Raw genomic sequence first — 16,625 nt, 5'->3', positions numbered from 1 at the left:
AGAATGGACAGAGCTGTCATGGGGTTTGCTGGTCTTCCAGCAAATGATATGCCACAATAGTTCTCATCTAAGCAGGGATGACTCCCCTACGTGTAAATCAGCTGCTTTGTAGTATTTGGTCTGCCATATGACTGTGTCTGTCAGATGTGCCGGGAGGGCAGGGAAAGACAGATATAGCGTGCCATTATTTTAGTGTTGACTACAGAACTGAAGTGTGCTTTCAGTTGTATGGTTTTATTAATCCAGCTTCAGTTTGGAACATTATCATCACACAGTGATGGGGAAAGTGTGATGGTTGGAAAACGGGATAAAAATTATAATTTCACTTAGAGTTAAAATGCTGGGATTGATTACACATAGGCATTATAACTTTTCTGCCTTTGTGAAGTTTGGTGTTAAAACATGGAAACAAGAAAACTGCCGCCTTAATGACTGAGCCATATCTGCGTTATTTCAAACAGGTACTGGCTGAAAAGGGATTTTGAAGTATATTACAAAATTACCACAGAATACCAGTCCAAAGTCATGAGTATTCATTGGTTTAGTTAATACCTAGCTGTAAGAGAGCACAAGTGAGGCTGGATATTTAAATGCTCAGTAAAATTAAGTAGTTTTCCACGAGAAGAGTTAAGCTTTAACAGAGCATCAGAAGGGTGGAAGGTGTAGCTTGTGCTTTGGAGTGCCTTTAAGCTGCATTCTGGATGTTATCCTGTCTTCCAGACACATCATACTTGGATCTTCAGGGATGAACAGTCTGTCTGCCTTCTGACAGTTCAGGCTGGAAAGGGGGTTTATGTCAAAAGTTTGTGGACCATCTTGAGATGGAACAAAACAGGAGATCAGGTCACCCAGGCTTGCAGCGATCACTGACCATGGACACTGCTTGTTGTGAGCTGTGAAGCGGGTGCTAAACCCTGCCCTGGCTTCCCAACATGTCTTGCCTACAAACAAGCTAGTTTTAGGACTGCTGCAATACTTTTGAATTTGAAGATGTTTAATTTCTGTTGACAAATTACTTTTCTCACTCCGCTACGCTGGGGATACAGCCCTTGTTTCGAGACCAGCTGTGCTGTGTAGCACAGAGCTCTGTGATGTCGGGGCACGGTTGTGGCTCTGCATTCATAGATTTTGGGTTTTTAGGAAACGATTTTAACTCTTTTTTTCAGTTAAAAAAAAAATCATTGATTATTCTAATGAAAGGCCTTTTTTGCTAATAAAATCTTTTCTTCACAAGTGAACTGACAGAACTACGAATGAGGCATAAGTTAAGTTGAACTTCAGTAAATGTGAATAACTTTCTTTCTTTCTACAAGGATGGGTATATCTGATTCTCACTAATGTAACCAGAAGCTTTCTATGATTTTGTGTCATTTTGTGTGCTACCAGGGAGCTTATTGGATGTGTCTAAATCTTTAGAAAGTATAAATATTGTCTGTGAAAACTGGCATTCAGTAGCATGACCTACAAAATAGCCACTTCAAAATGTAAATGTGAAACTGATTGCCAAGTGGTAAAATTCTTAAGCACATAGACTTATTTATTAATCATATTCATTATGTCAAAACATAGGATTATGTAACATATGGTATTATGTTTAAGAATTTTAATCTTAAAGAATAGTTAAAACCCAAATTATTTATGAGCATTTTAGAAAACATATCAATTTTACATCATTGTATTTGAATGTGCTGATTTCCGGTTTTGTTTTTCATATGGTTGGTTTTGTTTGGGTGTTTTTTTTTTTTTTTTTTGTTATTGTTTCAACATTTATTAATCTTTGTATTTAAAATGGTATCTTTGTGTGGGGAAATGGCAGATTTTATGCCTTGATTCCATCATAATGGAAATATCAACAGAGCTTCATGATTTACTGATCAGGTAAATCCATGTGCAAAAGTCTTCACCTGTGTGTCTAACACAGCGTTTGCCTTATAAATCCTCAAGCCATATGCTTGTACTCGCAACACAATTCTAGTAGTGAAGAAAACGTAGTTTATTTTTTTAATTTCTTTAGATGCCAGATGCTTTCCAGATTGTCTAGCAGATTTATTGACATCTTTGCTAACCTAATGTCAGAGACAGTGATTTGCATCAAAGTTGGGAATAAGTGATATACAGTGTTAATCATAGTTACCTGTGGAGGAAAAAATATATATTGGCATTGATTAGAGATATTTAATACTGAGTCTTATTTATAACTGTATTTTCATATCTGGTAAAAGAACAACAGTTGTTTTTTATGAGAACCAGAGCGGAAATGTGTATTTCAATGAAAGCATCACAAAAACCCCAGGTTACCAGTAAGATGTGGTTTTAAATTTATTTTAAGGGGAATCGTATTAAAATATTTTAGAAACATTAACACTGAACTAGCCCACTGTAGCTGAACTTATTTAATATGGTGATCGTGAAACAGCATCTTTCAGTACAAAATATGTGTGTTCGTACATACATTTCCTTTTTACTTGTATTACAAAATATCCCAGTAGTTCTTGGAAGCTCTCTTTGTCTGAGGAGTTATAAAAGTGTTTTAGTAGGGTGGAAGAGCTGTGCATTTTAGTAGTAAGATTCAACTTAAAGCTGTTTTTTGGAGGCTGTGTAATAATATAATAAAGCGATGATATATCTATCAACTTTTCTTTGTAATGCACATTATGTTCAGTGTAGATGTTTCTTCTTGTGGGTGAGCTGGAGCTCGTTCTGAAGCTTGTTCATTCCCACAAGAATACAAATGGTGTTTCAAACAATTATGCATCATTTCCCTGAAAATAAGCCCTACCCCAAAAATAAAGCCTAGCGTGAGATTTCAGGATTTTTGAGGATGCTCAAAATATAAGCCCTACTCCAAAAATAAGCTCTAGTTACAGTTAATTTAAGAAGTCAACTAAAATAGTGTCCAGGCAGCTATATGTGTAAAAAAAAAAAAAAGTAATAAGCTTTGGAGCAAAAAATAATTTAAGACCGTGTCTTATTTTTGGGAAAACAGGTTATAGCTTAAAGTTTTAACTATCCCACATTAGAGAAGATGAAGACTAATAACAGATAAGCAATGTATATAACATTACTGTTCCCATTTTGTTCATGTTTTGCAGAAGTTTGCTTTCTAACTTCATAGGTGCGGACTCGGCTGTCCTGGCAGTATTTTCATTGCAAAATTAACATGGGTAGCATTGACTTTGTTCTATCCTGAAGGTAACTGTTTATTACAGTCAGCATTTAAATCCCCCAAGTAATAGGAGCAATCACACAATAGCTTAATTTCCAACAAATTAACAGCCCTATGAGGTAATTGAGACATAAATGGAGATAAATGTGGTTTAATATAATGAGATAAAGGGAATTCAGTTAAGAATTGCATCCTATATTAAAACTTCCTATTTTAGGAGCAACTTTGAAGCTCTTACTAGATTAATCTTAAATAAGCTTTTGTCTGTGTTATAGCTTTATGTTAAAATAGATACCACAAGCAAGGCAATGTATTAATTGAAGAGGCAGTCTTCTCTATCAAGGTATAGTATTCATTCACAGCTAGTGAAGGATTTTGCATCCTTATTAGAAACTTACTTGTGGCAACAGACATATATCAACACTTCTAAAAGATAGATTTATTTGCATAATTTTGCCTGCCTGTAGGAGTGATAATTTCTCATTACTAAGTTAACACATCTTTTTAAAGGTTTTGGAAAGCAGTATGCAGTGTTACTGTGATTTCCGAAGTGATGCAGAAATTCAGTTTAACAATGAGAGAAAGTGAGGGAAGCTGAGAGTCGCTGAGTCTCCAGAAGCCTTGGATGTTTCTTCCATGTCCTGAGAATACAGGTACAGGCTGCAGGGAGAAATGTTGCTGTCACTGGGAGCACTACATGTTCAGGAAGGGAAGAGAAGGGAAGGCAGGAAATTTGCTGCTCATCTTTCCATGGTGTGAAATTGTGGTTGAGATGCCTATGTTCTTAACCAGCTCTTTTAATAGCACATTACCTTTTGACTTGCAGGCTGCAAAGGTTGCATTTGCTTTGGCATTGCTTAGTACCATGTCTCCTGTGGTTTGTTGAAATCTTTGTTTTATTTTTTTTTTCTCATTTGAACCTGCAAAAGCATTTAGATTCATGTAGCAGAAATAGAAAAACAGCACTTGAAATGTATACGGTGGTTTTCAGCATCTACCTGCTTACTTTGTTCTGGCTGGGTAAGAGACCCATCCCATGTGAAATACCCTGCTGCCCTGGGAGCCACAGGGCCGTGTTGAGATACTTTTCCTTCCGGATTGTGCATCGGTGCTTGAGAAGCGCAGGGAAATATGACAAGTGTGAAAGCTCTCTGGTTAATATGACCACCCAGTGCTGCAAAGTAAAGTGTGTTTTAGTCAAGTAGTAAAAAAGCAGTTATCGTGTATCTATGTAATCAAATTGTTTTAAGAAGATATGTTAACCGAGCACTTTGTCCTCTAAAACTTCCTAATGCTTTTGGTACCTCACATCATAGATAGTGGAATTTTTTTTTGTATTTTTTGGTGAGGTAGTTTGGCTCTTTTGCTGTGCAGGGTCAGATGTAAGTACCTGCACACTTCATTTTCCCACCCTTGTTGGTCACGCTGTAATGTGAAATAGAGGTTATCCCGGCAAGTACTGCTGTAGTCTGTTAGAGCATTAAGTGGATTTGTGTTCAGTGCAGGATAACAACTCATCTCTATGGGTATGGCTTTGCAGCACACTCTTTCTACAGGGGAAAATAGCTTAAGAAATTTCTGGCCCTATGTTGTGCTTTAGCTGTGCTCATACTGGCTGATGGTTGGACGACAGCTTGAACAGCATCACTGAAAAGACCTGGGTTAAAAAGTCTGCTCACTCCCGTTTAAAGTCTGTAGTTGTTGAAAACATTCAGTTTGTATTGGCAACACATTTAGGATGCACACAAATACATACTGGCCTTTTTTTCCCAAAAAATAGTAGCTCAAGCAGTTGCTACATCCAAGCCCAAAGCTATAGGAGTCCAGTACTTGGTTGTGTGCCAGCTGGCACACCAAGCTCTCCTTTGAAAGGGAGAACTATAAAAGTTGCTTAGGTTAAAAAATGGATTGAATTTAAAATAGGCACAATGGCTTTAATAGTGGATACTTACATTAATGTTTCCCATTCAGAAGCATTTGTGGTTAGTACTTCCTCTTGTCATTTTTACTGCTTTGCCTGTAATATGTAATTGTGGAATAAATTTATTTTTATTGAACACTTACTTATTGTAAACATGAAATAATAAACTAAAACACAGTTGCCAAAACATGTAAGTTTCTATATATCTTAGCTTCCCACAGTGTTTTTTTCATGGGCAGGGCTTTTCACATGATGAAAGTAAATCGCTAGCGTTTTTGGGCAGAAGCAAATTTTTTTTTGTTCATCAGGTGAAACGTGATTTTGTTGCTGTATCAGTTATACCAGTTATGCTTTTTCTGGTTTCCCCCTCCATCTCCCTGCCAGATTCTGTTGGAGTTACTGGGATTTTTTAGAAACCAGGGCTTCTGCAGGAATTAGTTCATGTATATCCGATAGTATTTGTGCCCTGATGTTCATCTTGTGCTGTTTGTGATGTGAACGGAGCAGAGACATTCTGCAAAGATACGGTGTTGTTTGTTGTTCAAAGTGATGTGTGGGTGAGCATTTTAGGATGAAAGGTAACCTCTGTGCAAACTTTCTGATTTTTTTGTTTTTCACCCCTTAGCAGTTAAAATAGGTATTTATGAGTGTTTGTCCTTTCTGTTGTTTTTCTCTCAGCCACGAGCATTCGAGCTTCCACTGAAAGCTATTTTCTGTCTGTCAATAAGTGGAAGAAAACTTACTGCACAATGCTTGCATTCCCAGCTTTGCACAAAGTGACAGGTTTTAACTGAACCTGGTGTTTATTCATATTCAGACACAGAGTGGAGATAAATGGTCTTATATATGGTTTTACGATAAATCAATTTTGATCTAAATTAGTTGTAATTTGAGAAGACTGTTTGCACCTCCTAAATGCGCAATACTCTTGTACCAGTAGTAATGGAGAAGAGAAACATCACCAGATGTTACAGGTATTGCATCCTTGGAGTCTTCCCTGTTATTATTTCAAGTGTTCCAGGGTAAAAAGCAACATAAAGGGTGCAGGAGTAGCTCTCTTCGCTTTGGGAAACAGAGCAGCGATCAGATTGTTGTTACCTCTGGACATTTTCCGGGTTTTGTCTTAAAACTGGGGCGAGATGGGGTCTCAGGCTAGGCGAGGTTTCCCTCAAGGCATCTATTGTGCGAAGCAGAGGTACCTTTGTGTTTCCAGTTCTAAGAGGTGTGGAGACAGATGAGACGTCTTGAACTTCTTGTAAGGAGTATTTTTCCCCCAGGCCTCTGCTTTTCTTGTCCCCATACTTGAATGAAGCTGCACTAATGAGATTGTAGAGACCCGGCTGCCCCCGCCGAAGCAGCCTGGCACTGCGCGAGGAGTTGACGTGTGAACAGCCCTTTGAACCGCGGAAAGAAAACTCTGTCAGAGCAGTTACTCTGGCAACAGTATTTCTAATGGTGATTAGCTCCCAAACGGAGCACAAAGAGGAGTCGGTTCATTATGGAGGCGCAGCTCGGGGTTTCGGGGAGAGGAGGTGACCTGCTGTTCCTCCCACGGGCGAATTTAGCCCTCTGATAGTCAACCCCGCGTCTTGAGAGTGGAGCAGGAGAGCTTTGTTTAGCAAAAATCAGAGTACGGGTAACTTTTCTCTGTGTGCAAACAGAACTGGTGGTGGTTTGCGATGCAGATGTGCCGAGCTGGGATGCCGAAACCTCGCTCGCCACCGCGGGTCCCCGCTCGATGGGACCTTCCAATAAACCATCCCACGAGAGGTTCATGGGGGGTGCTTGCGAACGAGTGGTTTGACTAACAAAAAGTGGCATTCGAAATGAAAGGGGCAGGGGGCTGGGAAGGTTAATTTTGTTGTGATGAGCTAGGTCAGGCATGGAAGAGGAGGCATTCAAGTCGGGAGCTTTCTCTGCAAAATGGGACATTTTATTCATCTCGCAGCCCAAGAGTTTCACATGCTTTTAATTAACAAGACCTTAAAGCAAAATATAGCTTCTAGTCATTCTGGCTTGTGAAATTAAGTTTAAATGTGTAAGAAATAACCATCAGTCTTGCCTAGAGACCAAATATTTACTGAACATCAATTCTGATGGTTTATAACTCTAAATATCCTTGACGTATCCCTGTTTATTTGCAGAAGAGTTCTTGACTTTGCAAATAAATTTTGTTTAGCTTTTCATACTACAGATAGATGGCTTCCGATAAAAAACCCTCAAAATTGATAGCTTAATTGACTATATAAAAGTAGAGGGAATGCAATTGATTTTTTAAAAAAAAAGTTAAAATGCTCGTGACCAGCTTGATTATTTTTTATATCTGCCACATAGATGAAGTCAGTATTCATCAGGCTTTGAAACATGTCTTAGCAAGTGTATTTACGTTAAATCCAGAAGCACTGAATCGTCTTTGGGATGAGAAGGAACCTGAAGGCTCTGGGGTAAAAATATTTCTACTTTCTTGCTTTCTCTACTCATGGTATAGAACAATGTTTGTTTTAATTGTATAGCTTCCTCTGGACTGACGTCTCAATAACAAGCAGTTCAGTATTAATCTGAAGATTTTGAGTGGTCTTAAATTGGTTAATGAATTATAGTAGTTGGCTTTCATTAACAGCAAAAAGATGCTTACGTATGGCCACAGCTTATATCAGACATTCCTGAAGAGCAATATATATTACTGTATGGTTTTCAGTAGAGGTCCCACCCAACTACCTGAACAGTTATGGTGGTGGTACTGCCTTTTTTGGGGGAAAAAAAAAAATAATCTTGCTTTTGGATATTTTTAGATACACTCTGACAGAGTTGCTCATAAATCCAGTGTGAACTTGTATATAGATCTGGTTGTGGGAACAAAATGTGTTGGTTTAAGGATTTTTCCTACCACAACTAAACAGCTAATGAGTGATCACTTTTGAGTCCTAACAAAGATGTAATCACAGAAATGGGTTTGGGGCTGAACAAGCATTATAGCATAGCTGTTCTCTGGATCTGGTGTTAGTTCTTACAATTATGGTGTATTTCTCTGGTGCTACACAACCATTTAACTGTGGGGTTTTTTTTCCTCCCTAACTGCTGTGTCTGAAGATGTCGGCAGCGGGAGTTAACGGATCTGTGGGGTTTTCAGTGCCAGACATTTTAAGTTTTGTGTATTTCAGGGCTTTCTTCTCTGGAATAGAAGATGTAGAAAATGTGAATTTGCAGCAGCACTGCTGAGGAGATATATGCTGAACCCCTTTTATTGACTTCTGATGGGCAAGATTTAGGTTTCATCTCTTCTCTCAAGGTAGCTTTAGAAAGAGCACAGTAGGTCTTTTGACAGTCCAGCGATTGCCCCACAGATGATCAGTCATGTCTTTCATATGTTGCAAACTTTGAAGGGTCAGGGTACTCCTTTAGGTACTTCAGAAGCTCCTATCACCATCATATCCAAGGGCAAGTAGCCCTGAGCACTTGAATATTGAATGCAATTTAATTATGGAGTGACGGCTCCATGGCCGCAATGAAAGAAGCAAAACCTGTTTGGTGTCTCAAAGGAGAGCGGGTCGCCTAATGAAGAGAGGGGAGAGGCAGGAGGAATCGTGCTCTGGCGGGGGATATTAAACTTGTTGCCGAAATGGAGGGGGAATTGGGAAGGTTTGGCAGCTCAGAAGGGGATTTCCATTAGGGGGCACATCATTTTTCTAACGGAGAGAAAGAGCTGAGAAATTTGAGGCTACGAATGGTTTATTCTAGAATTTGTAGCACAATGTTAAGGAGGTAACGTTAGATCTTCTGCTGCAATTTTACCATTTTTACAGTGAACAGGATAAATTACCCTTTGTGCTGCTCTCTGTAAGGTTCAGTTTCCAGCTGCTTTTTGGACCACTCTGCATGTTTCTGGAGTAACTATTTATGCTTTTTTTGCTTTAAAAATGTATTTATTTTTTTTAGTGTTTGCTTTTGTAGTACATTGCTAGCGTTCAGGTCATACTTTGGGTAGGTGAGTTCAGGCTGTCTTGTTTTGTGGTTTTTTTTATTTTTCCTTAATTTGTCAAGACTGCATTAAGTATGTTAATGTGATGCTACAAACACACCTATATTCAGATTGAAGGAAAGAGGTAAATATTTGCCTTGACTAATTACCTCTTCCGTGTGAGAATGGAAGCTTTTGTTGAGAAGGTAGTTTTCATTCATGTGTGGTTTTAATTCAGTTTTGGTCTTAATTTAGGTCTTTACCGCATATGATGAAGACAAATCCATGTGTATATGTTAAAATCTGACCTCCGGTTTGCTCTCTGTATTCACTGATGTGTTTTAAAGTATTTTAATATATGGCTTTCCAGGCTCCAGATCAATAAGCCAATGGATTTGAAATGACAGAGTGCTACGATATTCCTCTGTAATTTAAACATGATTAGCTGATGAAGGTTATGATCAATATGCTAGGGGAAGATAAATTACTTGATATCATCCTTTCAGGATGATAAGAGGCCTGTTGGAGGTGGGATGTAACTAATGAAGCTGCTTCTTCATATATGCGAGCCATTTTTTAAACAATGTATTCTCACTAAATCATGGTTATGTCATCATTCATTTACATGAAAAACATAAGCCACAGACCAGTTTGTTATTAAAATCGCATTCATTTGATAAGAAATTGTATGCTTACTCTGCTAAACAATATCTCTGCCTGTGTTGTAATCTATTGAGGAGAAATAATCTTGAAATTTACATAAGTATCTTTTTCTGTGTTGTGAACAAGACAGTTGAATGCTGTTAGTTTAATTACAGCAAGTTTCTGTGTGAATTTTTAAGTGGATGGCAATAATTGTTGCCTTTCTGCCTCACCGACCTGTTGTGGTGGAGACTGTACAAGTGACCACAGGCTCCTTTGCACAAGTTTCATAAGGTGCTTCGCTTCACAAAGATCAGGGCATGCATGGAAGCTACATTGAGTTAGTGGTGCTTTTCATTAGCCACTACACTAGTCTCTGTTTCTGAAGACTGAAGTTTTGTTTACTTTTTTGTTTGTGACCCAATAGTTAGGCAACTAATGTAAAGGATTTTATTTTTAAGTCTTTATGACCTGGAAAGGACTCTTTTCAAAAGCCTTAGCTGAATAGTGGAATGCACTGAAATTCTAATTTATCACAGAGTGAATTTCTGAAATAGTTTGACTTTTTTGAATTGAAAAATTATAGAAGAGGTATGGAAGCTGCTGCATTTCAGATCAGCTCTGTTTCCATTTTATATGGAGTCTGCTGAGCTGTATATACAAGATGTTAATGACTCTGACCTCTGTCTGCATTCAATAAATGCTGCTTTTCTTTATGTGCTGTAGAAGATGTCTTAATACATTGCAAAATAAATTAGTAATTTTTCCAGTTGTGCTAATGCTGTAAATAACTAAACTAAAACTAGAAATCATGAAGTAGCTTCTTTCCATAATGAATTTGAACAGGATGTGATGTGTGACACCACTAGCCTAGGTATTCTATGTTAGGTACCCTTTATCAGTTTTGTTTTCCCATTATCACTCGTTTCAAATGCTTTTAACTTGTGGCTTCCAAAACTGATTGTCCTGATGCAGTGGCCAGTAATTAAGAAAAGTCCACCTTATTCCTCAGCAGCAAAGAATACAAACCTTCTTGTAAACTAGACCGGCTTGGACAGGGAGTGAGATTTCCTGATGAACCTTCACTTTCCTTCCAGGATTATATCAGTAAATAGCACTGAAATGCATCTGAACTAGTTTCTTAGTCAGGTGTTGCTCATATTTATCTTCTACTGCAAGGAGAACATCCCAAAGAAGAATGGAAAATGTGTATTGCTATAAGCTTTGATAGTATGTTGTTATAAGCCTATAGTGGATTCATTACAGCATTCCTGGTATTGCTTCTAGCAACTTGCACACTTGCCTTTTCCACTTCTGCTTGAATGTTACTGGTTCTCTGGTGCTCAACTGGTGCAGTGAGAGTTCTGGGGCAGTTTCATCCGTGTGGAGAACAGAGTTGGAGTCTCACATGGACCATATTCTGGACCACCAGCATCTGTCACCTTAATTGCATCTATTACAATCAGGTTTTGGAGCAAGCCGTGGCAATGGAAAACCTTTTTTGGTGTCTTCTGTGTATTTTTGATGTATCATGTTTTCCAGGGTGTACTGTACCTTACCTGCCTCTATGTTTTGTGTTTCTTTAGTTGCTCAGAAGATCGTTGCAACAAGGAAGAAACAGCAGCTCTCGATTGGGCCCTGCAAATCTCTGCCAAACTCTCCAAGCCACTCATCTGTGTGTTCTGCGCAGGTTTCTGCCGTACATATCAGCCAGGTACAGACTACAACTAATGTTTGCTCAAAAAGGAACTCATAGGTTGCTTTTCATCTAATGTATTTAATGCCAGTGCTCTTTTTGCTGCTTGATAGATAGTTGGCATTTTTATGAAAGGTATCAGTGATCTGTAGTTTGAAGCAATATTTTTTTTAATTGACTTGACTTTGTTTCAAGAGACTGCTGCAGTAAAATAGTTTGATTTGAAAGCTATCTTTGATGGTACTGATTTATGCCCAGCAGCCTGCTGTTCTGAGTAGAGCGATTGTTATGACAGCAGGGTTTGCTGTACTGTGTTTTAAAATTACCTCTCCATGTTTTTTTGTTATTGTTTTCCTTCAGCTGTGTGTTAAGCGATAATAGCTGGTGTATCTCGGTGCTTAGTGTGCTAGAATTTTACATTTGTGAGCACTGTGCACAGTTGTAGTTGCCTATCTCTGTTATGCTCAATTGAAATGATTCCTCTTTAATGGTGTAGCAATATATGTTGCTAATTACTTGTAGGTACTATGTGTAAAAACAAAGCAAAATGCTACCTTAACATATGGCAGGAAAGCCTGTTGGCCTTGATGGTATTTTTTTGGAAATGTGTGGTTAGTACCAAGATTTTTTAACTTGCACAATTTTTAGCCACATACATTAAACACTCCCTTGTATTTCCCTTGTGATACCTTTCCTCAGTATCTTTGGTTTTTAGTGTCAAGTGATAATCTCTGCGCACATTCACAGTTAGGATGTATGTCAGCTCAGTCATTCCGATCCAAGACCTTGGCAGCCAGGCAGGCTGTGTTACTGCTCTGCGCCCTCGGCACATGGATGTCAGGGGCCATCATTTTGACCTCTACAGTCTGTGAGCAAAGCTGTGGCCTGGTTTCCTCATGGCCACTATAGTTGTCTGAGATGCCTGATATCCACCAGTTCTCCTCATATGTTCTCCAGTCTAAACTCAATAATATGCCAGTAATATCTACTAAGGTTATGTTGCAGTGTTAAGCCACCCAAGTGAGGTTTTTGTTTTATCTATGGACCTTTATTTCTTCCACAGTGAGTGCCTTGCTTTTTGTCAAAAAGCAGTATAGTGAGGAAGACTTCTATCTTTTGGGGAAATGCTTTGTAGTTTGTTTTGTTTTGTTTTTCTTTAGTTTACATGTTACTGTTTTCTGAAAGCACTCTGTTTAGATTTACACCACAAGATGAAGGCTCTGGTTCTTCTGTGGTCATAGTGACTGGTCTCCTCCTTTGCCCAGTGGAAGCTTCCACCATTGCATTAACTCTACAGATGCATATTCCAACTTGGTCCTAGAATTTTTTGCTGTGAAATGTTCTGCCTTGAGCTGAGTCTGAATACCAACCTCGTACTGTGACTCTCACTTTTGCTGATTATGCCAAAAGAAAACCCTGAAGTTCAGAACCCCATTTCTAAAGCAGGTGCTAAGGTACATGAGTCTTCTGAAGAACCGTGGCATCTTCTGGTGAAGTGCAAGTTCTTCATACAAAAGATGTTCTCCTCTTTCTTGTCATACGTGACATTGACCATGTTTCCCCAGCCACACTCTCTCTGACCGGTTCATTGCCACAAGCGCTTGGAACTAATCCTCTGTGCGAAATGCTTTTTTTCTAAACCATTTTCTCCACACCGTTGTGTATGTTCATACTTTTAGACTGAGAGGAATTGTGCTGCCTGTAGGAACTGAGACACGTCCTATTCCGTGGTGAAAGGAAACACATTGTCACCAAAATGTGGAGAACAAATGACACCATTTCCACTACTGATCTTACCCTTGGATCCAGGAATGACCTAGTTTATGCATCTACTGATGACTATATAGTTTTTCAAGACCTTCTAAGGAGGGTAGATGATGCTTTCTGCATCCCAGCTGCATCTCTGTGTTCTGCATTGTCCTACGCAGTTGTGGTCACCCTTCTTGTTAATGAAGTTTGTTTGATGAAGAACATGATATGTCTAGATTCTTACCCATTTCCTGCTGAAGTCTACTCTGGAGGCCAACAGCAGATACCAAAATCTGGACAAGTACTTCACCTACACAGCAAACTTCTTGCCAGTGATAAGGACTGTTTGGGAAAATCAAGACAAGGTAGCTTTTGTGATAAGGATCCCTACAATCCATTTCAATAAACATGAAATAATATTATTCCTTTACCAGCTGCCATAATTATCTAATGGGGCAATTGCAACACCAGTCAAAGTTGTCTCGCTTCTGAGGCTGATGTCACATTTAAGAGTATAGGCCATTAATCTGTTTCATGTCTTATTGCTTTTGTGCTACACTGAAAGGCAGTACGACCTTGTTTAAGGAAAGGAAGCCGAATCCTTATCCTAGACTTAAAAGAACTTTGCAACTGCAATTCCAAGTTTCGGATGATCTGGGGGAAGATTTACCATCTCTGATCTTGGCTGGAAGACTGCCTGGTGTCTTACCCTTTAGAACATCTCTTCTGACGTAATGATGTTTCATTGAAGATTTCTACCATGAATCAAAAATGTTACCATTACAGTGCCCTGCCACTTGCATTCTCCACAGGAGTGAAGGCCTTCGGAAGTAGTGGTTACACAGATCACTTCAGATAAAGTGAGATATTGTTCCTTCTCTGGTTGGATCACTCCGGTGATCTAACTCCCACAAACTCTACACATGACTTTGCAGTCAAGAGCTTAGGCTTTACAGAAAGGAAAAAAAGGAAAGAAAAAAAAAACCTGTCACCTTATTGAGTCTGGTCCTTAGCATACCTTGGGGGGAATTCTAAGGCTTAATACCAGCAAGGGATTCTCCACCCAGCAGTTTGTTTTCAAACAGTGAAGGACTTGTTTGTGTGTTTGGATGCATATCTGTAGTCATGTCCATAAGTCCTAGGTAGCAGACACTGAGGTAACATCCCTTCCAGCAAATGCTCTCAAATATGTTTATTCTCATGCACTTACATATTTGCGGAGTCCCATGTCACACAATGAGATACTTCCTATTCCAATGAGAAATTCCACTTGTGTTTGCAGTAGGTGCTGTTTCTGTTTTCCTTCTCTGACTACTGCTTTATAATGCATGTGTGTCAGTCAAGGTGAAGGTTTTACTTGGAAGCCTTTGATAGCCAGAGTCAACCCCTGGTGCAAGCATTTCACATACATGTGTTGGCTTTCAAGGCAGCACAGAATGCACACAAATAATTTCATTCTCCAATCCAAGGATATCATTCATGATTTGTGATGGACAGAGCTACTATATACTCTGTCAACAAGAAGGATGATGCAGTATTGCTTATAATCTGCTAGGAAACAATCTGTCTGAAGCATTGAGAAGTACTTCAGTCAGCAGCTTACCTTCTGTTTTTTCTGAACACCTCAGGAGGTAGACTGAGTTGTTTGGAGACAAAGTGGTGTTTAGTGTCTTGAAGGCCTCTTATCAGCCACAGGGCATCTTGGGATAGGTCTTTTTACTTTGGCTATCAAGAAGAAATGCACACTTGCAGAGTACAGACCAATCACTTCTGGATCTAGTGTCCTCCCCTTCTTCATCCCACCTTTCATTCCTCCCACCTCTTGCCAGTCCTTCTAGGCATGATATGCTTGTAGACCATGCAAAATATCACGAGTTCCCCTTACATCACAAAACCACACAGACATTCCTTTCCCCTAAACTCATTCCTGTGCTGAAGGAGTTGCTTGTCTTTTACCCCTGGCTTATCAGGAAGGCATTTTTAAGATATTAACTTGCAAGAATAGTGCCAGTATCTAACAGTTCCAAAGGGCTCTTATTTCTGCCTAGACCCTGAAAGTGGAGATCATCTTGTTCCAAAAACCAGGAGGCTGCTATGGTGGGCATCACCTTTAATCCTCGGTGCACTCCACCTGAGCTCAAGATGCATCAGAAATCTGTGTGAAGCAGCCCTGTAGTGGATAACCTATTGAATAGTTACCTGGGACTGAGTCTATTTTTAAGTTGTAAAAACGTGAAAATCCTGTGGCACGACACCTGTAGTTACTGTTTGTGCAAAGGACTTCAGGCTCCTCTTCAGACAAATTGATGATGTGGAGATGCCAGCTAGGAGTCCCCAGCAGTGTGAGCTTACTGGTGGGCTACACTTTTGAAGGTGAAAATGAAAATATTATTTACCAGGGATTATATTTCCTAGAAATCTGTAGCCTGCACGTGTTTTCACGCTTGCTGTCTTTCCTAGCATTCAGCTATTTATGTTCTGCTGTGAGAGTGCAAAGAAATGAGTTTACTGGTCAGCAGAGTCACTCTCCTGGGAGATTTGGATTATACCGCAGAAAAGTATGGAGCTTAACATAAGTTTTACTAAACTGCAGCTCAGATATGGCTAGCACACAAGCTTGCTCCTTACTACCCACAGCTAATCTGTAAAGATGCATTATTTATGCTTGCACTATGCCTCCATAAAGTTTTTACTGCAACACGATTGTCTAAATATGTAAATTAAACTATTAAAAGCACAGTGCAGTCAGCTTAATCATTCATTGGTTTACTGTATCATTACCTGATTATGGATAAGCACTAAATAGTCGGGTACAATTATCTCATTTATAGTGGGGGTCATTTGACATGAAATATTCTGTTGTAATAGTTTGGGCTCTTGAATAAAGAAGAGACTCCATTGCTTAACTAGCTGCTGCTTCTGCTTTTTCATGTAATTGCAAAGTGGAAACTAAAAGCCAAGTGAAAACAACATTTAATACCATTGCAGCATACATCATAATCCTTTTGTATTTACGGGGCTATTTCTAAGTAATCTCTATCATTTATTTAAGATAAGCATTATATATATGTGTATGTGTGTATATATTACTCTTCATTCATGTGCGTAGTTTCACACACAGTACACACAGAAGTGCATCCTTCAGGACTCAAATGGTAAAACTCAGGGCGTCTCTTGGTGTACTTTTTCCTCCCTTCTCTGTCTTCACAGGACCGCGGTTACGTTCCCATGTTAGTTTTTGTTATGCCCATTGTTACCTTTGCCTTTCTAAGGTCTCTTAAACTTCAGACTCAGACTTGATCTTAGATTTTCCAGTTCATAACGCAATTGCTGCCACTGTATTATTGAAGCCTATTGTCACATTTGATTAATTAAATGTTATTAGTAATTTTTTTGTGTGTTTTTTTTTTTTTTTTTTTTTTTTTCCGAATGTGCTAGCTTACTTTGTCTTCAGAAGTTATTGTCAGACTCTCTTGGTGCTCTTTGGTCTGTC

The 16,625-nt window shown here is 39.0% G+C and overlaps 1 protein-coding gene across 12 annotated transcripts in view; it reads left to right on the top strand.

Annotated features, from left to right (window-relative positions):
• AGAP1 (ArfGAP with GTPase domain, ankyrin repeat and PH domain 1) overlaps positions 1-16,625 on the top strand; it is a 374,152-nt gene that overhangs the window by 157,431 nt on the left and 200,096 nt on the right. For all 12 annotated transcript variants that reach the window (XM_071811326.1, XM_071811327.1, XM_065841627.2 and 9 more), the window contains one exon: positions 11,274-11,401. In XM_071811326.1, the coding sequence (XP_071667427.1) occupies positions 11,274-11,401 (128 nt within the window). The remainder of the gene's footprint in view (positions 1-11,273; positions 11,402-16,625) is intronic.

Source organism: Patagioenas fasciata, chromosome 7 (genome assembly GCF_037038585.1).
Source record: "Patagioenas fasciata isolate bPatFas1 chromosome 7, bPatFas1.hap1, whole genome shotgun sequence".
NCBI classification, from domain to species: Eukaryota; Metazoa; Chordata; class Aves; order Columbiformes; family Columbidae; genus Patagioenas; species Patagioenas fasciata.
Note: the sequence above shows the minus strand (reverse complement) of the source record. Positions and strands in the feature narration are given on the sequence as shown.